Below are 24,790 nucleotides of genomic sequence, written 5' to 3' on the forward strand. Positions count from 1 at the left end.
TGTGGGCAGAGCTACCCCATGCCATAATGCAGAAATAGAAACCAAAAACTAGTGCCATATGCCATGGTTGGCTAAGAGAAAAACAACAGAACGGATAGCTTTAGAGATGGTCACTTTATGTAAAATCGGTTTAAGACAGTGTTTAAAGCAGGGCTGCTGTGTTCTCCCTGTGACCTTCCTTCCTGCCAAGTTTAGATCCAACTCTAAACAGCACTCTTGAATCAATCAAGTTAGGAAATTAAAAATGTGTGTTATGACAGGGCTGGAACTAAAGGGCAGTCACAACTGACTTTTCACTCCACTGACCAGTCATACACATGCAATTGTCGGAGACTGGAAATGTGAGTTAACAGTATTGAGTTCCACTGCTTATAAAAATGTCAATGTTGTGAACTGCCTGCAAATTCACAATGAGAAGACGTTAGCAAAAGAGAATCTCAGGCTTGTGTGACCACACTTCTAGAGGAATGCAGAAAAGAAAGGTAGATCTTCAGAATCAGGACCGACACTGCTGCCTTCAAGAATTGTCATCAGTGTCAGAAAAACCACTTAGGAGTGGGTGAAAAAGAAATGACAAGGGCAGAGAGAGTTTACATAAATTTTGCACAGTCTATTATGGTTTCATACAAAAAAGGACAAAACAATATGACACATTTTGTGACAAACTGTACATACAGAAACAAAGTCTGCAACTTTGTCACTCAAAGTAGCCTGGTAAGGTTACAGACAGATTATATCCATTATTTTACATAAAAATGAAATTAAATAAACAGCGCTGAGACACTGGGGGAATGAAACATTCAAGAGTCCACTTTTCTCTAGTAATAGACATAGTCCACAAGATAATAACAGTTGCAACATTGGCCCTTACCTAGATTGACTTGCATTTGCTGGATGACAGAATCTGACTGAGGAATTCAATGGTACACAAAACGTATTTTATACATCAGAAGCATTAAAGCCAAAAAAGAAAAAAAAGAAGGGGTGCAGGTTCTGGTACAAATTCAGCTGCCACTGTCCAAGTGAATCAAAACAGGTCAGTTGCTCAGTGCAGGGAAGTGATGTCTGTTTAGATTTTACAGAGTCGTACCATGCATCTCAAATAAAATTTCCTGGACCACAATTAGTCCATTACAAAAGGTGTTCCTCACTGCACCACGATGAGCCCCCTCTTACATCAGTTAATATTTTCAGTGCTGATGTAAGGTTAGAATAAACACCATGTACCATGTGTACACCAAGCAGGTAGCAATGGCACCGTAAGCCAAAACATCTGGCCCTGGATAACTTCCATTCAATATATGATAGAGAACAAGCTTAACCTTAGCCTCCAATCAGGGTTCCATGCTGATTTTACTGAAGTGCTTCCAGACATCTGTCCAAGCCTGCATAATTGTTCAGACCCTCAAGGAAGCTGGTATTGTAGCCATGTGTGGTTCTTTGTTTACACCGTCTTCACTGTAGTCAGTTTTACCCCATTGTGCCCAGCAAAGCAGGTGTGACTATTTCTACCGTCCACGACCTCCCCTCATAACACCACGTGGAGCCCCTCGCCTGGTATTTAGACCCACATTAGGACCAGGACCACCTGGATTTGGCGGTCCACCACGGCCCCAACCTCCTCTTCCTCCCCGTGATGGAGGTCCAAACCCACCTTCGTCTCTTGGTGATGGTCGACCTATGGTGTGTTAGATAATTTTAGTATGCAGAATGTCTTATGTGTTTTACATTAAAACAAATCATTGTCATTTATCCATCACTCACCTGCTCCTCTATCATCAGGCCCTGCACCAGGGGAGTCCATGTCACCAGTGCCTGGTCCGTCATGCCATGGCCGTTTGCGTGGTGGCAGCGAGGCCATATCCATGCCCTGTAGAGAGGAGGAACGCTCTCTACTGGCTTGAGAAGGACTGTCATGCATATTGTGGTCTGGCCGCTGACCATCCCGATAACTCTCATGACCTGAACACACATACACACCAGCATTTGTTTTGGATCCTTGATGTTAAGCTTGAACTATGCAACACTTTTACATAACACTTATGCTAAGTGTACGCTACACGACTAAGGAAAAAAACAATAGCCAAACTGCTTTACTCTTAATATTATACAACATTCGTTGTCTTGATGAAGCACAGGTGGACACACAATGTCAGGGGCTTCAAATTCAGTTCCTGGAGGGCTGCAGCCCTGCAGAATTTAGTTCCAACCCTGCTCCAACAAACCATATAGTTTTCAAATAAGCCAGAAGGATTTGATTAGCTAGATCAGGGGCATTTAATTAGGGCTGAATCTAAACTGCAGGGCTGTGGCCCTCCAGGACATCGGTTTGACAACAGTGCACTATATCAAGTGTTGACAATGTACACTCCAATTTACAAATAAATCAGATCCTTAATATGTAGTGTGTAAAACATTTTGTCATGAAAACATCCAAAAAAGTGACAATCTATTTAAGTGGCTGCCACAATAGCAGTCTTAGGCTCATTTGTTTTAAGTTTTAATTTGTGCGGATAAATGAAGCTAAAATGACAGAAATTAAAATGGAGCAATACAATGATTAAGACAGACATGGGCCACAAATGCTTTCTAATCTTCATAAAGAAATCTAAGTTAGGTTAAAGGATGCCCACAAACTATATTCTGTTATCATCAACATTTCATTTTACTAATAATACTTAATGTTCTAAAAAAATTGAATGAATTACTTCATGTTTTAAACAGAAATTCCATGGTTTCCTGTCACCTTCTCATTGGTCATTTCTTGCCACTATTCTCTACATTGCTTTTGTTTCAGAGGTAAAGTCATAGAACATGTTGGAATGCTCATACCTAACAAGCTTGTTTTCCACTTTGGCTTTGATCTTTCTATTGTTGTTGCAGATCTCAAAAATTGTCTGTCACTGTAAAATGTGGGCTAAAATCATGTAGTGCGCACTCAGCTTTATGGCCTCAGTGAAGGAATAGGAATTAGATCAAGCATGTCTAACTGCACTGCAACAACACAAACATTTATTGGTATCCCCTTCATGTGCTTCTACCTGAATCCTGCCCTCCCTCCCAGCCCTCCCAGAGGTTTCTTCCTCCTTCAAAGCGACAGGGATAAACATCAGGAGTTGGGAGAAGCCCCTTTCTTCCTACACCACCTAAGAAAGATGTCTTGTTCAAACCTGACACCTCAGTTTTAATGGACGCAAGGTGGGCTGATGGACAGGTGAATAGAAAAGGTTTTACCTCCTCTTGGCGGCCCACCACGTGTTCTTCCTCTTCCTCCCCAAACTTGGCCAATGTCTTCTTGAGAATCAAAGCTTTCATCTCCACCATACTCGTCTTGGTAGCCGCCCATTCCACCACGGCCTCTTGGGCCACCCCTCCTGTATCTACACATTCAGAGCCAGACAATAAATGTCATGTATAGGGCTGAACGATTTTGGAAAATAATCTAATTGCGATTTTTTTCACCAATATTGCAAACTGTGATTTAATGCTTGAGTAATTTCAATGTGCCGTTTTGAAGTACGTTCATATTATATGTGCTTCCAAATATTTCCGCGTGTTGCGTCAGGGGAAAATTGCAGCCTATAGTTTGGAATTTTGAGCAAATCATTGGTATAGACTAATCACATTTCGAGGGGGGTCCACTGGTATTCCAGGTAGTATAATACACGTTTTATTTATGGGTTCCCCAAACTGTGGACTTGGCAACACTGTAGTGTGCCAACTTGATGCTTCCTCTGAAGACTGCTTAGATGTATTTGACTTGAAGCAGCGCTGATTAGACCGATCTGTGCGTGTCATCAAAGTACTGTGAGAGCTATAAGAGAGCAGATGTCTCCTTATGCTCTCTCTCGCCGTACTTTGATGTCATACACCGATCGAACTTCAAGTCCAGTCGAACACACCTTTTTACTCTCACGTGTCACGTGACCGAGTGTAATCGCAGCCTCTGTGATTGAAAAATCACCTTTTTTCATATCATGATATTATCGCAAATGCAGCCCTAGTCAAGTAATAATCAATCAGTTGAAAATTCTGGTCAAAGCTGATCAACAATTCTTCCTATAAAGGTTTGCATGTTTATAAAGGTTTAACACAATTCTTGTATCAAGTAAATTTTCTTTTGTTGGAAATTCTGAATTAGTGGGTCAACTAGGTGGCAACACTCAAGTTTGCTTTTAAGAACCAGTTTAAGAAGATGGAATATGCTAATAAAAGTGAGAGAAAGGACTCAGGGAGGTCATTACGTATCTGCTTTCTGCACACGTTTGTGTCAAAAGTGAGTTGAATACAAAGATGACAACGATGCATCATCTTCTACTGGGACAGGTAACTTATCACAAAGCAGTCATAGTGTGACTATGTTGAACATGTCTATACAGGCTCATGATTAGAAGAGTATACCTGTGCAACATTCAACTTTGCACAAGATATAACAGCCAGAAGCATACCCTATACTTACGTTTCTAGTGTTCTTAAGAATCTTTTTGAAAAGTAGTTATTTTTTCTTTCTGTCAATACACAGTTAAGCTAATTGTGGATTGCATCTCAGGTGGCATGTAACACTTACGAGTCATCTCCATGTGATGACCGTCTCTGCCTCTGGTCAAACTCTTCACTAGAGTCCTCATACCCATCATACCTGTAAAGATGTGTCACAAGGCACAAATTTCAGATTCTAATCCACAGGACTCTGGCAATTTAACAAAATCAGCTTTATAGGTTTACATTGTGTTGAATGAAACATACCGGTCATGTCCCATGTACTCTCCATCATGCGAGTGAAACCTTTCCTGGCCCTCCCATGGGCCTCCAGAGATTCCTCTGTGACCTACAGAGTATTCTTGCCCAGGACCTCCAGGGCCTCTTCTCCAGCCCTCTTGATAACCTCCATCATCACCCCAGTACTGGCCTCCATCTGAGCCCTGACCAGGGCCTTGTCGCTCCGGTGGGGGTCCCATGTGGTGGTTAGGTGGTCCTCGAGGACCATCTCCTGACACAAACAGAAAGGGAAACATGAACAAGTCACTATTAACTTTCACATACTAGTCTTGATTGAATTGTTTTGCATATGAATAACTTTTCTTCACACAAGAGGTTGTTCACTGAGTATTACCTTTTCCGTTAGGACCCTGCTGTCCTATTCCATGAATCATTGATTGAGGCCCAGGATTATGTCCCTGGAAGACATGCATAACATTTCAGCAACAGAATCTACCCTGACTTTTATTCAGTTCTTTTTATCCTAAACATTCGTGGAAGTGTTTATCCTAACTGTTTCTTCACCTGGTTGAACTGTCCACGGTTTCCTTCACCCATGTGTGGTGGTTTGCCTTGCATATATGGTGGAGGGCCCTGCATGTTTCCTGGTGGCCCTTGCATGTTGTTTGGTGGTCCATGCATACCCCCTGGAGGAGGCCCCATTCCATGCATATTTCCCATGCCCTGCAAATTACCATGCGTCCTGGGTGGAGGTCCCATCATACTCCCTGGCATGGGTCCCTGAGGGCCCATCATGTTTCCATGAGGCACAGGCCCCCTCATGTCCTGATGCATCATACCTCCCTGAGGTGGCCCTTGTCCACGTGGTGGTGGTCCCATCATACCAGCTGGAGGTCCACCAGAACCTGGGGGCATTCCTGTTAGGGGAGGTCCTTGCATGCCTCTGGGGCCAGATAGCATACCAGGAGGACCCTGGGGTCCCATGTTCCTGTGAGTGCCTGGATGACGTGGAGGTCCGTGCATGTCTGGACCCATCATGCCCTGAGGAGGGAGACCCTGGCGCATGGGACCCATCTGGCCTGGCGGTATGAAAGGACCAGGCATTCCACCTGGTCCCATTGGAGGCATGTTGTGCGGCATTTGTTGTGGAGGCATGGACTGAGGGAAGCCTTGTGTTGTAGGGGGTATGGGACCACCCTGCCCTGAAAAGGGTGGCATTGGCCCTGACTGTCCAGCAGGGGGAGGCATTCCCTGCTCTTGTAACTGTGCCATTCGCTCAATCTTCAGTTGCTATGGACAAAAGCAATTCCTTTATTAATAAATAAGCCAGTGTATATGGATAATACAGTGTTATTCACAGTTTTACAGCACAATGCTAAAGTTGTATATGTCATCATATTTGCAGACCTCAAGCAACTTTGGGTTTGTATACTGCAGGGCAGCCATTTCCTGCTCAATCTCTGCTTGCGTCTTCTTTTTGCCATCTACTGTCTTCTCATCCTTCCTTTCCTTTGGAACCTCTCCAGGAGGCATCGCTGGAACCTTATTCTCTGCCCAGGCCTAATGAGTAAATCAAAAAGTGAGGAACACACATCTAGCCAAATTATAACTATTAAGACCAAAACCTGTCTGACAGTCAGAGCTTGACATTAACTTTTTTGCTCAGCAGCCACTGTGGCTAGCAGTTTTCCAAATTTACTAGCCACTCAGCATTTTCACTACCCACAATTTTGTTGTTGGGAAATTATGTTTTATATGACTAAATACTGATTACGGCATACTATAATTTATTTAAAAATGATTTCCAGGTAATTTTTTGCCTATTTAAAGCAAATTTCCCTATATGTATTAAATGCACGTCATCTTTCATTTCCAACTTTTACATAATAATAATTTTATTTAATATAATAAGACAGGGCTGTTACCAATAGTAAAAATGATAGTTCCACTGCAGAAGAAACAGAAGCAGCTGAAGTGGCATTTAGATGCATTTACACCGACAGCTTAATGATGCTGAAATGTAGCATGAATGTATATGTACGTGTGTGTGTGTGTGTGGGTGTGGGTATATATATATATATTCCCCCCACTCTGGTTTATGCATCCCTGCCTCTGCGGAATTATTTTATTTTAAAAACATCCCGCGATTTCACTCAGAATTCCCAATCTAAATCAAATGATTCGCGATACACAATCGATTGGAGCGATTCAAAACAATCAACCATTTTGCGACTCAATGGTTTAACTGATTCAGTTTCAAAAAGCTCCGTTGATACTGTATTCTTTGCTTGCTTTCTCTAGCTATACAATTTATTTGTTGCTTTAATAATGGAAATTAAATCATTACAATTAATAGGCCTAACGTACAATGTTTTTAATTGTGATCACGTTTAATATTTCTAAGCATTTAATTGAAAAATGACAACGAATTCTTCTAGAATTCACACTTTGCATTCAGTTAACAGATCCATAGAAATCATGCGTGAAATAAAAGTTTATAAAGTCAAAAGATAGCTCTGTGTGCTTTACAGATGAACTTGCAGTCTTTATTCATTCGAAATGTTCAAGAATAGATAATCTTTGTTGCGGTAATGCGAGTTCATGATCCGATTCGTGAACAGATGATTATTTTGATTCAATCTTTTAAATGAATCATTTTGTTTAACAAAACCAGTGTGAATGGTTCACATTAAACTGGATATATCTGGGGTGTGTTTCCCAAAAGCATTGTTAGCAAACTGTGGTTGTTAAATTACATTGAACTATAACGACATTAAGTTACTTGCGACCGTAGTTGCTTTGGGAAACGAGCCCTGTCATTTTTTTACTTCTGTTCTGATTGCTTCTCCATATAGAGGATGGCCCTTATAGTGCTAAAGATGCTCTGGACAGTTGACAGATTTGTCACTGGCCCGATCGGCCACTGCCGCGTAGTCACAAAAAGATTATCACTTGCATGTTTTTAAGCCTTGCTAATTAAAAAAATTAAGCAATTTAAAAGCATTCTAGCAAGGAGCTAAAGACAACTCCATTCAGTACTTGCATGCCGTGTACTGTGTATACAGCGCGTGCACAATAATTAATCTAGATTTCATTTATAGCCTACAGTGTAGTAGAGATACACCGATTGACCATGTTTTTTTATTTTATTTTAGACTCTCTGTTCCGTGCTGGAACTTAAACCGCATCACAATAATTTTTTTCAAAATGTCATTTGTATGGAAATATTACGTTATTATTATATTTAGTCTGTAAACAGCCATTTACAGAGGTCGGTGACGCTGAAGACAGACAAAAAGAGTAGAAAATATTGTAGCAGGCAGAGCAGCTCTTTTCACAATGCGCAAAATACAGGAAGAAAATCCTAAATATTGAATTTTATATGGATGTGTTTCTGAAGGGAACTGACTGATTCTGAAAAGTTTACATGGCATTTTCTTTACATCTTGGCTAGGAATAAAGTAGTGCTAATATGCACAGCGCTGCTTTGTGTAACCACAAAAACGCTGCTGTTCCAATTGCGTCCCCCCAATAATTACAATTCGCTAAAAGTTTTTCTCAAATATTGCCAACTAGAGAGAGAGATGAAAGTTGCATGTACGTGCTTCTGTGCATCTCTCTTTACAATGAGTGAGTTTACTTTAAAACAGCGATTTTGTCCTCTCGTTGCTGGAAAATATAATGTTGTGATTCACTATTTAAATTGTTATGAATAAATGTCATGGGGCAGCGTTGATAAGTTTCTTTGCTACTGGATGTGAGAGTTGCGCGATCTCCGATGTGTGTGTGTGTGTGTCAGTAAGCAGTGCATTAATATAGAACGGTAAGGCTCTAATGCACAACAGCACTCCAGTATAGGTGTGTTTATTGTAGGAGATAGACGACATATAACGTTATATCTCCTGCTCTGGGCGTGTGTGTGTGTTCACTGCTGTGTGTGCACACTTGGATGGGTTAAATGCAGAGCACGAATTCTGAGTATGGGTCACCATACTTGGCTGTATGTCACTTTCAATTCTTAGGGGAATATTTTCACCCCTACCACCTGACACACTGTTTCTAGGGACAAAGGGAAGGGCAAGTCGTAGGTAAAGTGGTATAAAATAGAATTGGGATTAGGCCTTAATGTCGAGCTCTGTTACTGCATACTACACAAAATTCAACCCTACAGAGTGGCCAGTGGGAGTGACCATATTACTAACCACTGCTGAAATCCACCCACATTTGGCGGGTGTTAATGTCAAGCCCTGCTGGCAGTGCTACCAAAACATATGTATTAGATGATCATACTGACCTGTTGAAACTGAGCTGGAATTGGCTTTGCATAAGGAACCTTTTTAGTCGGGGGCTTTTTTTGGTCCTTCAGCATGACCTCTTCCATTCCCCAGTCCAGCCCTGGGATGCTCATCTCTGGCTCTGCCATCATCTCTTTGCCTGAGCACATAACTACCAATTATAGATAACCAACCAATTTAACTTCAATAAATATTGACTGATGTATTAGTGTTTTAACCAGTTTGTTCTTGTTCCATGGCAGCTTTCATCTGTTCTGGGATCCCCATGCCAGGAATTGCTGCAACACTATTGGTCTCTATATCATCTAGAATTACCCAAAATAAATCATTATGAATTCATATGTAAATCCTCTATAGGGATTTTAAAGTGCATGAGGTCAAGGAATACTAACCATACTCCACTCCATCTTCTGACATTCCAGGCAACAAGTTCAGATTGTATCTGTCCCGCATCTTATCCCCCGGCCGATTCCTTGTCCAAAATTTGCTGAGGAAGTAATCACAGAGAAATGAGCTAGAGTCTATGAAAACTAGAGCATTTTAGGTTCACAATCATGAATTTATTTGTTTTGCCCATTTACTTTACTGCATGAAACATTTGTGTATAAAAATTTAGCTATAAATAAAAGGAGTGTGTTCAATAGCATAATTTTTTTTTGGCAAAAACTCTGCCTCGAAGCCTCGTTAAATTCCTGTGACACGCACTATACGTGCAGGGATCTGATTCACACGGACCGTTGTTCAATGTTCAGGAAGCACACCATAGCGCGTGATACATTTTGAATTTAGTTGGCGCGATGGCGGAGAGTAAAGATGTCCATAAATGGCAGAGAATGTCTAAAGTTTGGGATCATTACATTCTTAAAGAAGAGAACAAGGTGCAATGTGTCTACTGCAAAGTAGACCTGGCATTCCACAGCAGTACGACTTCAATGATTCAGCATCTGAACCGAAAACATCCACTCCATGCTGTTTCACCAAGTGTCGCTGAAACAAGGTAAAGTAGCCTAAGCCTATACATTGATGTTCGCTGATTTTAATCCCATACTGTATTTGTAGCGATGTCGTGATGCGGTTTGACTAGATATGATGTTTAGCTTTGATGTTTCTTAGTAAACGTATTCACGTGCAATTGCAAGAGAGTATAGCCTAAAAAAAAGAACCCCTTCACACACACGCATGCACCCTCGTCTCTCTCACACGCCAGTCAGACCAATCGCGGCAATGCATCACATATGCTTAAACTTTTATGTAGCCACGCAACAATAATTTCAGCATGCATTCACTGTATACACCGGGACGTGATGTTGTGACGCAATTTTTCGAACAGATGCTTCACCTAAAATGCACCGCAGTGCAAGTGATGCAAGCCAAATGCAGCTTTCTATTGAAAATAAATGTATGCATTTCTGCCGTACCAAACTGCAATGGGGCGTCACTCTTCCTCTCGCACATCACGCATGCACACACAAACACAGGTTGCTAGGTTACCATAGCAAATAGGCTCACCCCAGAAATGATATATTATTTGTTAGTAGCTTAATGGTAAATGCTGCAGGTGTAGAAATCTACATAAAACAGATATTTACTTTGATGTCAGGGCTAGATTACAGCATGAAACCTGTTGTGCATATTAATAAATTAAATTGCTTTTCCTCTTTTTCTCCCTCTCAGCACTTCACAATGGAGTATGGACAGCTTTGTTCGCCCAGCTCAGTCATGCACTGTTCAAGAGGCTGCAATTTTTACAGAGAGCATTTTGAACATGCTCGTGACCGATTTGAGGCCACTGTCCATGGTGGAGGACAAGGGATTTAGAGACATGATCTCAACTTTCAATCCTAAATACAACCTGCCATCAAGAACATTTCACACAACTGATGGAGAAGAAACACAGAGACATCACAGAGAAATTGAAAGCTGTCCTAAAGCAAACAGAGTGTGTTTGAGTGTGCCTGACAACAGACATTTGGACCAATGTGGCAACAGAGGCCTACCTGGGGGTGACATGCCACTTCTTGGGGGAAGATTGGGAGATGAAGTCCCTCTCCCTAACCACAATGCCACTAGAAGAGAGACACACTGCAGCCAACATTGCAGACTGGCTAGAGGAGACAACTGCCAAATTTGAGATTCCACTTGAAAAGGTAAAGGCAGTTGTCCATGACAATGGGGTCAATGTGGTGGCAGCAGCAAGAATTCTTAGAGAGAGGCATGGGTGGGCTTCTGTGAGATGTGCAGGGCATACTTTAAATGTAGTTGTGCAGAGCACACTCAAAAACAAAACCAGAGTTTTTCCTAAATTGAAAATTTTTTGGCGGCCGCCAAAACGATTTTTTTGTCCCGCCAAAGCCTTATTTGATGTAAAATTGTGATTTGTGAGTGAAGCAGGCTACAGACGGAGTGACGGAGAGAACGAGCACAGCGCCCCTCCCCCGCGCACGCACTCTCCGTCTTCAGTTCTGTCTTTGCTCTCGCCCTCGCATCAAAATCAACTGATCCTAAAGGTCGGAAGACCAAATCAATGTTTCACGTGGTGCATTCGGAGAATATTTTTCCTAAATTACCGCTGGGTGTGAACTGCAGTCAAAAAAAAGTTGCCTTATCTTCTCTTACAACGTGTGACAAGCATTCCGCACATGCAGCTGACATAACTTTAAATAAACGCAAAAAAAAAAAAAAATCTATCCAGTTATGAAGTGTTTTGTGAGTGTGTGTGTGTTGACAAATCTTTTGCGATGTCCTAACCACCAGGATTCCCACACAATACGTCCGCTAAAGTCTGATTCGCAACCTAATGACTCCTTTGAGCCGATTCATTATAATGAATGGTTATCGCAATCGGTCTGCCCGGCAGTGTCTGAATCGGTGTATAACAAATCATTACTTCTTAGAAGAACATACACATCTGAAATGAGAAAGTAAGTGTGCTTACCCCATTTAGCAATAGTGTTTAGTAAAAATTTGCCTTAATAATCCACAGTATGTATAGGCCTCTGCCAATGTGTAGTAAATTACCTATAAAATCATTTAGTTTAAAGTTAGACTGGAGTGAGATGAAACGATCAAAGCACAAAGCAAGCTGTTGCTAGCTAGCTGCTAATTGTATTAGATTTTATATGGTAAAAAATTACACTATTACACCTTTTAACGCTACGTTTTTAATGCAACTTTTTAATTGATATGATTATACTAAAATAATTATCAAGTCTATCAAAAAAGGATTTTATCTTTCAAAACTATGAAAGCCAGTGGTGGAAAAATCACAGCTTTTTTTGCAAAGAGGGCAATAAAAGATGACAGTGAGAGTGACAGGTAATATCTGTGTCTGATAATTGCATAATTTGTAAATAGATAAATTGTGATACCTTTGACATTTCAAATATACTTTGGAATCGATGACGTTTACATGTAAAATAAGTTGTAATCACTTTCTTTTACTATCTAGCCTGACAGTGATTGTTTTTTCATGAATAAATAGGACAAGAAAAAAAAAAAAATCACAAACTGTTTCTTTGTATTTATTTTAAATTTAACATTTATTGTCAATATTGGGCTTGCGGATCATGTGGGTACTAGGGTACTCTTTGCTGTGTGTGGATGACCATGTTGGTCAGCCACCACCGAAGACCAATTTTGACCCAGGAAAAACCCTGAAAACAATTGCTGGTTGTGTGGGTTCTGCTAGGTGCCTAGTGGAACACTTCAAAAAGAGTGAACTGACCTGCACTAAGCTCAAAGAAAAACAACAGCAGATGGGAAAGCCACCACTAATGTTGATACAGGATGTCAGTACTCGGTGGAAGAGTACGCATCACATGTTATCAAGACTCCTGGAACAGCGATGGCCTGTGACTTCAGCTCTCTCCGATCCAGCAGTCAATCCGAGAGGTAAACACCACTACCTGGATCTAAAGCCAGAGCAGTGGCACATCAGTGAGGAGTTGACACAGGTCCTTGGGCCATTTGAAGGAGCTACAGAGTTTCTTAGTGGAGAACAGTATGTCACCCTCTCTGCCCTTCCACAGCCGGTCCAAAACCTTAAAAAGTGCACACTGACTGCAGAACCTGAAACTGCACCAGTGAAGGCATTTCAGGTTTCTGCTGCAGAGCAGATCACAGAGAGGTGGCAAGGGCTGTATGAATTTCTACCTGATGCTCCCAAACCTGTCCTTCTGGCTGCTGCTTTGGACCCCAGGTTTAGAAAACTGAAGTTCTTGCCTGCTGAAGAGGTGTTGAAGGTCCAAACTAGTATTCAATCAATGGCACTAGCTGCCAGAAAGGACTCAAAACAGAAACATGTAAGGGTAGAGGAAGCCACTGCCACCACATCAGCTACACACACTACAGGTAGATAACATCAGAGGATGAAGGAGAGGATGAGCAGATGAGCAGAGCGGTGCAGAGGGAGGTCTTGGAGTATTTTGGTGAACAGCCTATTTCCAAGAAGGAGAATCCACTACCATGGTGGAGAATAAATCAAGCAAGATATCCAACCTTGGCACAGCTGGCAAAGTCTTTCTTGGGGATCCCAGCAACATCAACACCCTCAGAGCGCTTGTTCTCTGCTGCTGGGAACATTGCCTCAAAACGAATGGCCTTTACTATTTAAGTTTGTATACATAGTTTTACATGTTATACATGTTTTACAGTAAGTAGTGCAAAACAAGTACAGAAAGTCCATTCTGACAACTTTTTTTCACAATTTACACTGCAATTGAAATACTTAAACTGGGAATATTTTTTTTTTTTTACAAGTTTTTAGCTAAGAACACAAGTCTGTCTACTGTCTCTGGTTTAAGAAAAGCTTAAAACATGACATAAAACTATGTTCCCACTAGCACTAAAACCCCTCTCAGATGGGGAGCTATTTGCCGAAGTACATAGGTATTTCTTATATATATATTTATTAATACCAAAGATTTATACACTCTTTCTGTCTATATTATGAAAACTGGTAAAAACAAATGAAAAATATTATTACAGTGAAATACCTAATAGTAATTCTACATTGCCATAACCTATGTTTCTCTATTCACACAACAGTGATTGAGTAAGGGCATTTATACAGCGACCACAATCGCAAACAATACAGTTGAGATCTCATGACTGCAATGAGGAACGTGTGTTAGAATGTGCATGGTTGCCAGATTGCTTAAAATAAGCAAAACACCAGGAAGAAAATTAATCTATGTAACAGCAAAGCTCTGATACGGGGATTTAAACTCCTGATATCTGGCAACCGCACTCATGAGAGCTCGAGTAGCAGAGCAGTCCGCAGTAACATGTTCCACTTTTGGACGTTCTGCACATTATTTTGGGAAAGTATGCTTGAATTAGAAATATTCGATATTCACGATATTTTCAAATTTTACATCGTCGTCAAAATGATTCCAATATTATCGCTAATATTCGATATATCGCCCAGCCATAACAGAAACATGCATGTTTTTTGACACACACTTACCTGGTATGGTCATTAGACCCAGAACACAAAATGTGGCCCAGTGGATGCCAGGCTAAACTCCAGATCATTCCTTCATGAGCCATCTCCATTCCTCCCACCTCTTTCTCCACACTAGCAAAATATTTCAACAACTTCAGCAGTCAAATTACACACAATTTAAAATTACTCCACAGATTATTACTTTTTGACTAATGCTACCATATATGGTTAAACAGTACAAAGAGATCAGAGATCTGAACTGTGCTTACCCTGCATGCCAAAAAAGCAGTGATCCATCAGAGCCTCCACTGGCAAACAAGCCTTCATGAACTGGGTGCCAAGCTACAGCTGCAACCAAAAGAGAGATAATGTATATGCATACAACGTTAAAGTATACAACACACTTGCAAGAGACTAATTCATGGGTCAATGTTTCTGTAGGGTGCCTTTTGGTGTCCTCTACATAAATAAATAATTTTACATAAGAATGACTATGAAAGGGTGTGTTATATTAGGCTAAGTTTTTTATATTCATAACAAAAGCATTACATTGCGTTTGATACATTTTCTAGATTTTTTTTAGTTTTGTGTAAGAGGATACATGTTATTTTGCCATGTCCCATGCACTGCTCAATAAATTTGAAAATATCCTATTAATATTTTGTTAAATAAGAGATTACTCAATTTGAGTGTATTGATCACATGGTAATAAAAACTATATTTTTATTTAATAAAAATGTCCATGTCCCTTGAATAGTTGTCCACCCTGTCGTATTGGGGAATCCGGCCCTTTAAGAAAAGACCATCCCATTTAGTGACATCAGGAGAACAGATTTTTTTTTGTCTCTTCAGTGACAAGAATTTCAACGGCTGAGGTGAGTAAGTTGGTGACTTCTCAATTGACAAATTTTCTTCATATGAGTTTGCTTACTTGCTTTGCCAAAGCTTAACATGTCCACCCTGTTAGTATAAAATATGCCAGAAGTGATTCGAATACAGTATTTTCAAAATATACCAAATTCTCTTCAACAACCAGACTAAATATTTAGCTAGTCACAGTTTGTTGTAAGCTAATATACTAACTGAAGCTCAAAATGTCCACCCTGTCGGCCAATTAGGCTGCGTTTACACTTGGCATTAACATGCGACCTCTGGATGTTGTCCACATACACATTGAAAAGACAAGTGTAAACGCACTTCTGATCGGAATGTTATCCGATCAGCATGTCCTGGTCAAGAGGTAGTCAGGGACGCATTGTGATCGGATCTCAGTGTAATGTAAACGCAATCCAGCCATTGTGTCTGCATTCACAGGTTGACATCACACAAAACGCCGCCCCCTCTTTCGCGAACTGTCAGAAAAAAAGATGGAGAACACCCGTGTGGAGACTAGTGAGACTCCTACACTTATCTTCGGATCGGATCACAGTGATCGCATGTTAATGCCAAGACTCATGACACATACATGACACATGACAGGGTGGACATAGCATTCATTTGTAGTTAATTTTGCTATAAAACTAAAATTAAGGGGGGGGGGGGTGATTATATAATTTATTATTATTATTATATTTTTTTAATAACCCTGTTTAGGAAAGGGACATCATACCTTTGGGAAAATATAATTTGCATCTTAATTTTGCAATGAAAACGTATTTAACAGTTATATATATTAAAAAAAGGTGAAAGTGACGTGACATACAGTATGGTGACCCATACTCAGAATTCGTGCTCTGCATTTAACCCATCCAAAGTGCACACACACAGCAGTGAACACACACACACCGTGAACACACACCCGGAGCAGTAGGCAGGCATTTATGCTGCAGCGCCTGGGAAGCAGTTGGGGGTTCGGTACCTTGCTCAAGGGCACCTCAGTCGAGGTACTGCCGGCCCGAGACTCGAACCCACAACCTTAGGGTTAGGAGTCAAACTCTCTAACCATTAGGCCACGACTCCCCCATATATGTTATATGGAACTCAGCAAATATGGTACTATGGTACTTGAGTGTCTTCTATTTATGATATGACAAAGTGAATGGAAAATTAAAACCAAAAGTTTTGAGTATTGTGAGGGTTCAAAGGCACTCTATGGTGATATTAACCAACACATTCTCATTAGGATTATACCTGTGGCTTCTTTCTTATGTCCTCTAAAAACCTGCAGCTCCTCTTTGAGGTTGCGAATGTCAAACAGTTTACATAAATGGTCACGTGATGCCGTCAACAGCCAGTTGCCATTAAGGTTCCACTTCACCTCCATGACTGTGTTTTTATGCGCATGTCTAAGGACAAAACAAGACATAAAATTAATAGCCCTTCTTAATTTCTCTTTCTTGATTAAGTACTCAAACTTAAGCAATGCAACAACATTTTTGTTGTCAAATGGCTTACCTCATCTGTTAACAACCCATTCGGGCATGGGCACAATATTTTTGTGTTTTACGTCTGCTAACTTACAGTGTTGCCAAACTTTGTCCAGTCTTTGGGTCCCAAAATTTGATAGGTTGCTGGCTGTCTTTGCTGCCAGAAACCACCAAGCCCTTTGTGGGATGCCAATCGACACACTTCACATCTGCTCCGTGACCTGGAAACACATAAATTTGAATGAGCGTGTCAAAATAAAAAAGAAACATTATGTATTTGCACACATTTTTTTTTCCTTTTTCAGGGTGCTAAGTTTATTAGAGTTATTTTTTGATATTTTTTTTTTCCTTTTTATGTGGATCTTTGGTATGATATTATATTTGATTACAATTCTATGAGCAAAGACAAGCTAAATAACAGCAAGAACAAAAATTATATTGGGTTAAACTCCATTTCGTATTGAGTCACATGCCACTGAATCAGGAAAATCATTATTATATATATATATATAGAACTTGAGGAGTGACACTTTGACTAGCTAATAAAGGCAGCATTATATTAAAGGGCATTTTGTGCAACTGATGTCACAAAAACAATTAAGGGAGTACGAGACTTATTATTAATGTCTGGGTATTAGCGTTTTTTATTTGACTGAGATAAATGAACACTTGCGCATTTGCTCAAACATGAGGAAAAGGTAATTTTTTATTTGACTGAGATAAATGAACACTTGCGCATTTGCTTTTTAATGAGTGTGTTGTGTTATGTTTGAAGTTAGTTTGATACATTTTTTGAAAATAACTATAAAAAGCATGTTTAATTTGCTGAAAGACAAGTACCATTTGGACACTAACACGTGGAGAAACATTTCATTTAATGTGAAAGGTCTTACAATGTGTAAAACTTGCGCTTTTCAACTTTTCACACAATGTTGTGTTTCTTTGATTATTGTCCTAAATCTGAACACTTTTAACTGTCAAAACAACAATATTGTGCCTTCCTTAATTGAGTTTGAAATGCACTTACTTTGTCTTGAAAACACACACACAAACTTAAACATTAAATCTGACATAAGACTGTTATTGTTATTGAATAGAATAACGATAAAAAGGTTTTGAGGTAATGTATTTTTTAGACAGTTTTATTATACAGATTTATTTGAAATAAGTTTATTATCATGTGATTATGTCTGTGCATTTAAGGTAGATTTTTTTTTAATGGTACAGGTCAGGTTTTACGTTATACATGTTGATGATACTGAAAAAGATCAATACCTCATCTTCATTGCATTGCAATAAATTGCAAATATTTTAATTATGGCAAATTATTTTTGTTTATTTGTGATGATTTTGAAATATTTTAATTATTGATCTTCATTGCTCATCACTAGATCTGATGCATCTGTGTTGAATTTCTACATGGTACAGGTCAGGTTATAAAACAAATGATTTATTTGAGAAAAGATATCTATGCACCAATAACTCATTTTCATTGCATTATAGAAAAGATATCTATGCAAAAAAAAATTTTTTTCAGATTGCTTGGCTGTAATACTACAGCAATAGTGCCCTACAATATTAACTCAGGCATGTTTAGTAAATATAATACTATAAGTGTGCAGAAATATTTAGAAGGGGTTTTTAATATATATTTGAAAAATCAACAGAAAGAACATGCATTCCTTAAAAAGGTACAAAACACTGTCAACATACAGGGAACAGTCCTCATCATTATTAGATATTACAAAAGGATTTAACCAGGCTCAGTGCTTGATCAGCAAAGACTAGTTACAATCTCAAAAACAAAGTCTAATGAATATTTAAACAAATTGTTGATATTATTTAAGTGAAATGTAAATGACAAATTTAAAAAAAGAAAAGAAAAAAAAATCAAGGAACACTAAACTGATTCTGACAGACCATGGTAAAGTTTGCAGATGTGTGTGAAAGGTTATGTGAAGACTCTGTTTGTGAACCCAGATGACAGTGTAATGACAGTGTAATTTTGTTTCAAGGAAAGTGTTTGTGATTTTCTCCACATCTTATATAACATACCTCTCAGAATTCTTTCCTCATGACAGCGGAGAAAGTCCCAGATGCGTACAGTTCCATCATCTGAGCAAGTGGCAAATTTATTATCCGTAGGAGAGAAACTGAAGACACAGCAGGGAGAGAATCAACAAAGAAGGATAACATAGCAGTTCTCTGTGGGGTGGACACCTTACACCCTGTGGGGGCCCTTTGAGTGGATCTGACAAGGAACCATTCATTTCCTTAGCAGACAACTCAGTCTACAGAACAGTCCGATCATAACTTACTTGTATGCATAAGCAACTTTAATACCACAAGCTGAATTTAAAGACATTTAACACTGACTGCACATTTCTCTGTATTCTGATCCTTGCTGTACAACATCAGAAAACAGAATGAGCACATAAAAGGTAATTAATTACTTCAGTTCAATTAATAAGTGTAATCATGCATGTTTCAAATACAGTCATCCCTACACAGACTGCTCTTCCTTCCAGAGTGCACACAAGCTGGTTCAAGCATTTGTCAAAACTGAGCCTGCCTCAGTTCACAAACTTAATCTTTTGACCTCTAAACACACACCATTATTTTGCCATTTCTACACAAAAATAAGGCAGACGTATCAATCCACCGACCACCATAAAGTACAAACATTACCCACAGTGCTCAGATGTTCTATGCACTAAATTTTTTTAAAGCATAGGAAAAATCAGAAATAAACCATTGAAGTGAGCGAAAGCCTTTCTTCATTCTGTTTTACTTCAACCCATGAGCCATTTTGATTATCTAATAACCTCAGGTTTTAAATTTGTGGCTTCCTTTTTTGTTTTAAAAAATATTGTAGAAGAAATTGCATTTTATTTTTTATTGTGTTAGATGGTTTGTTTTGTACTCTGCATTGTGTCAGAGTTAACAAAATAAAAGGGAGTGGCAATGAATTATAAACCTGGATTTCAATGTGGATGAAAATGTTTCCATGTGCATTTATACCCATAGATTTGTTTTTTATTAAATTTGTGTTGTTTTTTATTGTTTTATTTATTTTTTTAAATGTTTATTTTTTGTTAGGTTTTTTATTGGAGAGTGACTGAGACTTTGATGGCCAGTAGGGGCAGCACAGCTCCTGTCTCACTGGTAAACCACTGTGAACTGAAACTTAAGAGTTGTGTACATTTCCTACAAACAGACCAGTACAAAGACATGTGTCCAACTCCTCCACTGTGGAGGCTCTAAAAACCCTTCCAACAAACACTTTAGTCCCTGAGGGTCTTTTTTACCGGTTGTTTTTTGTTTGTTTATTTGTTTTTATTCTAGACTGTATGTCATCACCTTAGAATATAAATAATTGGGAATACTTTATTTAAAAGTGCGAAAAATACACCTTTTCTGTACATAGTAGTTATGTTTATAAAAGATGAGTACACTCAAAAGCCACAGGTGACATAAATGCAGTGTTGCAACAACACACAAAGTGTCAATAATAAAGGATATAAACATTGAGCACACGGAAGAGTATATCAGAACTAACAGCACTGAGGAGAGCCCCCTACAGGCAGAGCACTGACCCTGCAGGGGGTGTAACAGGCTTGGGTTAACTACAGAAAATGGTAGATTGTGTATAGACCTGGCCTCTCTAATCGCCTCCTTGTGAGCCTGGAACATCTTGACGTTATTCATGTTGGACTGCCAGTACTTCACGTATCCTCCATGGTCGGCAGTCAACATCCACATGTCATTGTGAGACCAGGTCATTGCCCTGACAGGGCTATCATGAGCCTATGAGAAAAAAAAAAGAAAAAGGGCTAATTAGATAAGACACTTTTAGCAAGATTCTTAGGTTGTGAGGTAAGGGTGGTGTGCCACAAATCTAAAATATGGTCTCTGGTTACCTGAAGAATTGTCTCGAAGTTAAATGTGAGGCCATTCCATAAAGTAAACTCCCCACTGGAGGCACCCGTTACAAGTCGCCTGCCTTCAGGAGTCCACTATAAGGTGGCAAGAAAAGGGTAAGGAAAAGTTTAGAACAACCAATGGAGTAGGCTGTATATCGGATATATAGCGAAATGACTCATTTTAACACAAAGCATCAAATCAATAGGTTAACACTTACACGAACAACAAACACAGGGCATTTGACTTTGTTGGTGGAGGTTCTGACAAATTTTGTTGTAACAGCATTCATAGGGTTATTAAGCATACCAACTGGGGGAACAAGCTGCAAAAAAAAGTATGAGAAATATATGAACTTGAAGAATAAACATGAGAACTAAGCAAAGTAGTAGTAAAACATACATCATTGTAGCAGCCTGCATCTGGTTGAATAGCACGGAAATCTCGATGATCTCGTTGCCACAATCGATTCTGAATTGGAGAAATTTGCCAGATGTTACATTTGCCAGATGTTACACTGCCACACTCTTTTACATTCGGTAAGGCTTATACCTCAAGATATCTGATGACAGATGGATTGTAATCAATGGTTTTGCGGTTCACAGCTTTCCTCATGCGCTTGCCATCAAAAGTGAGCTGCTGCATAGCCTGCTGCTGGGCAAAGTCCGGCCTCTTGTAGAACAGCTGACGAGGTGCCTGGTGCTGGAACCGAGGCATATGGAAGAACCGGGGAGGTGAACCAATATCTGTTGCCATAGTGATGGTTTTGTAACACCTGAGGATGTGAGAAGAAATAAATTTACTATGAGTTTAGGGTTTATTATACTGACTCACATTAAATGAACACAAAACAACCAATTGCAGATGCCAAGAAAAAGAGACAGAAGACAAAGAAACACAAAAGACATTAACAAATTAGTGTAGTCAGCAATGGATATTTACAGGTTAAATGTGCCAATATTTCAAACAACTTGGAATATTAAAACAACACTAAGTGGTTTGAATTATTGCCGCATTTAACCCGTAACTTTTATGGTTAATAAGTTTGTTCCCAGAATCCAAAACTAGCTTGCAACAACAAATTAACAAAAAATAAAATAAATAAAGTAGATATTCTATTGGTAAATAAGAAACATCTCTAATTCTACTGTGCAAGAAACTGACTACATTACATAAGGGAACCTGAGCATAACTTAAGCATCAAATTAAAAAGACATTGTAGTTAATCAAAACAGTTCTTCAGGATGTGAAAAGTGTGTTTAGGAGGAATAAACAGAGTAATTAAGTGAAGATGGATGACAGACCACAAAGGGTTTTGTAATCATTACAAAGAAATTCTTTATCACAATTATACATTGGTTTCCATAAAAAGTTGCTCCAAATGCAAGCTGAGGCATGGTGCAAGCAATATCAAAGCAAACCTAAGGTGAATTTAAAAGCTTTTTCCAGATTAATGAACAGGATAATTGTACGTCAAAGAAATTACATAAATCTTTATTGATGTTGAGCATCTGGAACCACAGCGTAAAATGCCTTTAAAAGCGTCATGCTTTTATCATGCCCTTCAAAATGACTGAAATAGAGTAGCATCTAAACCAGCTTTGGGTCTAATGTAGTTTTAAGCATTAACAGCTAAATAAATTTACCTAGTATAACAATGCTACAAAAAAAAAAAAAAAGTTGACATTCTTTCAAATATTAAAAATATGCATTCACTAAAAGACATCCTCCAATTAAAACCATTATGATAAAAATGGTCAAATGGTCTGAAAGGTGAAGTGCCAGCTCCACTGCATTCCCAAAAAAAAAAAAAAAAAATAAAAAAAAAACCTGCACATAAAAATGGAATTACATCAGTGACTGATTCAATTCATTGTTTGTATGGTACCAAATGCACTTAACAGGCTCAACACCATGTATAGGACATTTCATTGTAAAAGCAAAAGACTAAATTAAAAATCACTAGTTATTGTATAGTTACTTTAGTTATTGAACCAGGTATGATAAATTTCCCTGTGATTTTAAGTAAATATGTTTTAGTTGTAATTAGTATGCAATTAAAACACATAGTGTGCAATAATTAGTATACAAATGTTGGCAAACAATTATTGAAATTTAACTCCTAAAAAGCAGATATACATTGCACTCTGTAACATTTTGTCTTCCTAAGGAAAATTTCTTGTTAACTCATAAGAAATAAGATCTCAGAGATGGATTACTTCTCTCGATACAAATACAACTCATTAGTTTACTTGGGTTAAATACACTGTAAGGTGTGTGTACCAAACTGTTCAAACTAGTCTGTGTTATAAGAGTAAATGATGCTGCTGATGCCTAGGAAAACACATTCATGCACTCAAGTGTACACACACACACACACACCTATATATATATATATTTTTTTTTTTTTTTTTTTTGAGGGTATGTGTATCAGACATCATAGAGCAACAAAACTGCACAACTGAAAGAGTAGCTGTTGTGCATTAATGAGGAGAAAGAATAGCTGTTGTCCCTTCAGGAGGAAAAAAAAAATCAAAAAGCAACAATAGTGATGATTTGATATGATCTGTATACTTTCAAAACATATTTATCTTAAAATACAAACAACTTTGTTACTTGCACTGTAAAATATGGTAATATAGTCAATAGCTTAAGAGGCCTTATTACCTGATTTGCTACTTAAATTTAGACTACATTTATTGGTGTAACAATGTTGTCAGGTTCAATGTAAAATTTGGGACCAAAACCAGCTGGGAAGCACTTTCCTAGTGTACTCTAACCCCTTTAAAGCTTATGCAAATGATTAATTTGTGAGGAAGGAGAGAAAAGGGAGATGAGGAGGAGATTAAAAACTGCAAAATAAAACAATACCCAGTTCTTCTGTACACAAGTAATCAGCCCCATTAACACTAAGGTTAAAATTTAAATTAAATTAAAATTTAAAATAAATTAAATTTATGCATTTAGCAGACGCTTTTATCCAAAGCGACTTACAGTGCATTCAGGCTATCAATTTTTACCTATCATAAAAATTAAGGTTAAGGATTTAAAAAAAAAAAAAAGTACTTAAGACGAAAAGTGAGAACATTTTATTATCAGTATGACTAAACGTGTATTTGTCATAGATGCAGTATATACAGTTTCATTTAAACTATTTTGAGAGTTAAGTCGATGCTGTTACATTTCTGAAAAAGGACTGAATTTAAGCCGTTCATGGAAAGCATATCACACATCCTGTGCAATTGTGCACTTTCGCAAATACAATATGACTCGACTTGAAATGTTCGACATAAAAACGTTATTCGGGTAACATTGAGGGGGTTGTGAATGCCAGAAAAGCATTTATGGGAATTGTTTAATGTATTTTAAAGTGGCGTTACACACCGCACTCACATAATAACGCAGAGCTCAATTTCAAACTTACTAAAACTAAAAGGCACGACTCCATTATTCAAAACATTTATCTCTTAAATGTAGACGCTAAAACAAAACTTAAATTGGCGAATAATGCATAATTTATACCTGTAGTTTCTTGTTCGAGGTCGACAAATGTCTCCCTTCAGTTCGAGGTCTGTTAGCCTTTAGCAAGCTAACACAATACCTGATGTTACAACAGGCCCTGGCAAAGAGTCCACATTTTCACTGTATACCAGAATAAGAACATAATCTCCTTAAAATAAGTGTGTTTATTTGAGTGCAGAATTTGTTAGCTGAAGAAGATAGCTGTGTGCTGGCTGTGAGAGTGGTTATTTCTTCTGTCTCCCGCACAGCGTGTTTTAATGGCGCCCGGTCAATACTTGAGAAACTCACCCAAAATATCCAGTGCTGACTGAGTCTATTAATCTAAATTTAACACACGATTCTTCCTTGTGGAGACTATTGTAATGTTTTTCTGAAAATGAAATGTCAAATGTCTCCAGAGTGCGCGTTAATTCGCTATTTTCCGCGTTTAATTAACCCCATGCCTCCATCTCGAGGCTTCCGCTCTTCTCGTTGCTTTGAACTCCGAAACGACGTCATGACGTCAGACGCATCGGCGGGAG

The 24,790-nt window shown here is 38.8% G+C and overlaps 1 protein-coding gene across 4 annotated transcripts; it reads right to left on the reverse strand.

The window, feature by feature from the left end:
• Positions 1–589: 589 nt before the first annotated feature.
• Positions 590–24,768, reverse strand: wdr33 (WD repeat domain 33). 4 transcript variants are annotated; one of them, XM_042717855.1, is made up of 23 exons: positions 24,558–24,768; positions 21,300–21,522; positions 21,150–21,218; positions 20,968–21,072; positions 20,747–20,842; positions 20,482–20,633; positions 18,882–18,979; positions 16,921–17,047; positions 16,591–16,745; positions 14,730–14,808; positions 14,482–14,592; positions 9,407–9,501; positions 9,233–9,319; positions 9,014–9,153; positions 6,127–6,279; positions 5,284–6,009; positions 5,114–5,177; positions 4,747–4,990; positions 4,568–4,639; positions 3,235–3,380; positions 3,042–3,146; positions 1,765–1,962; positions 590–1,678 (listed from the first exon to the last, which is right to left on the reverse strand). In XM_042717855.1, the coding sequence occupies exons 2-23, from the start codon at positions 21,501–21,503 to the stop codon at positions 1,509–1,511; spliced, it is 3,396 nt and encodes a 1,131-aa protein (XP_042573789.1). In that variant the 5' UTR covers positions 21,504–21,522; positions 24,558–24,768; the 3' UTR covers positions 590–1,508. The 4 variants fall into 4 exon arrangements, with proteins under 4 accessions (XP_042573789.1, XP_042573788.1, XP_042573786.1 ...); XM_042717854.1 differs by lacking the exon at positions 3,042–3,146 and having other exon boundaries at positions 4,747–4,987; XM_042717852.1 differs by lacking the exon at positions 3,042–3,146 and having other exon boundaries at positions 24,558–24,767.
• Positions 24,769–24,790: the final 22 nt, after the last annotated feature.

This window comes from Cyprinus carpio, chromosome B2 (assembly GCF_018340385.1).
Source record: "Cyprinus carpio isolate SPL01 chromosome B2, ASM1834038v1, whole genome shotgun sequence".
Lineage (NCBI taxonomy): Eukaryota > Metazoa > Chordata > Actinopteri > Cypriniformes > Cyprinidae > Cyprinus > Cyprinus carpio.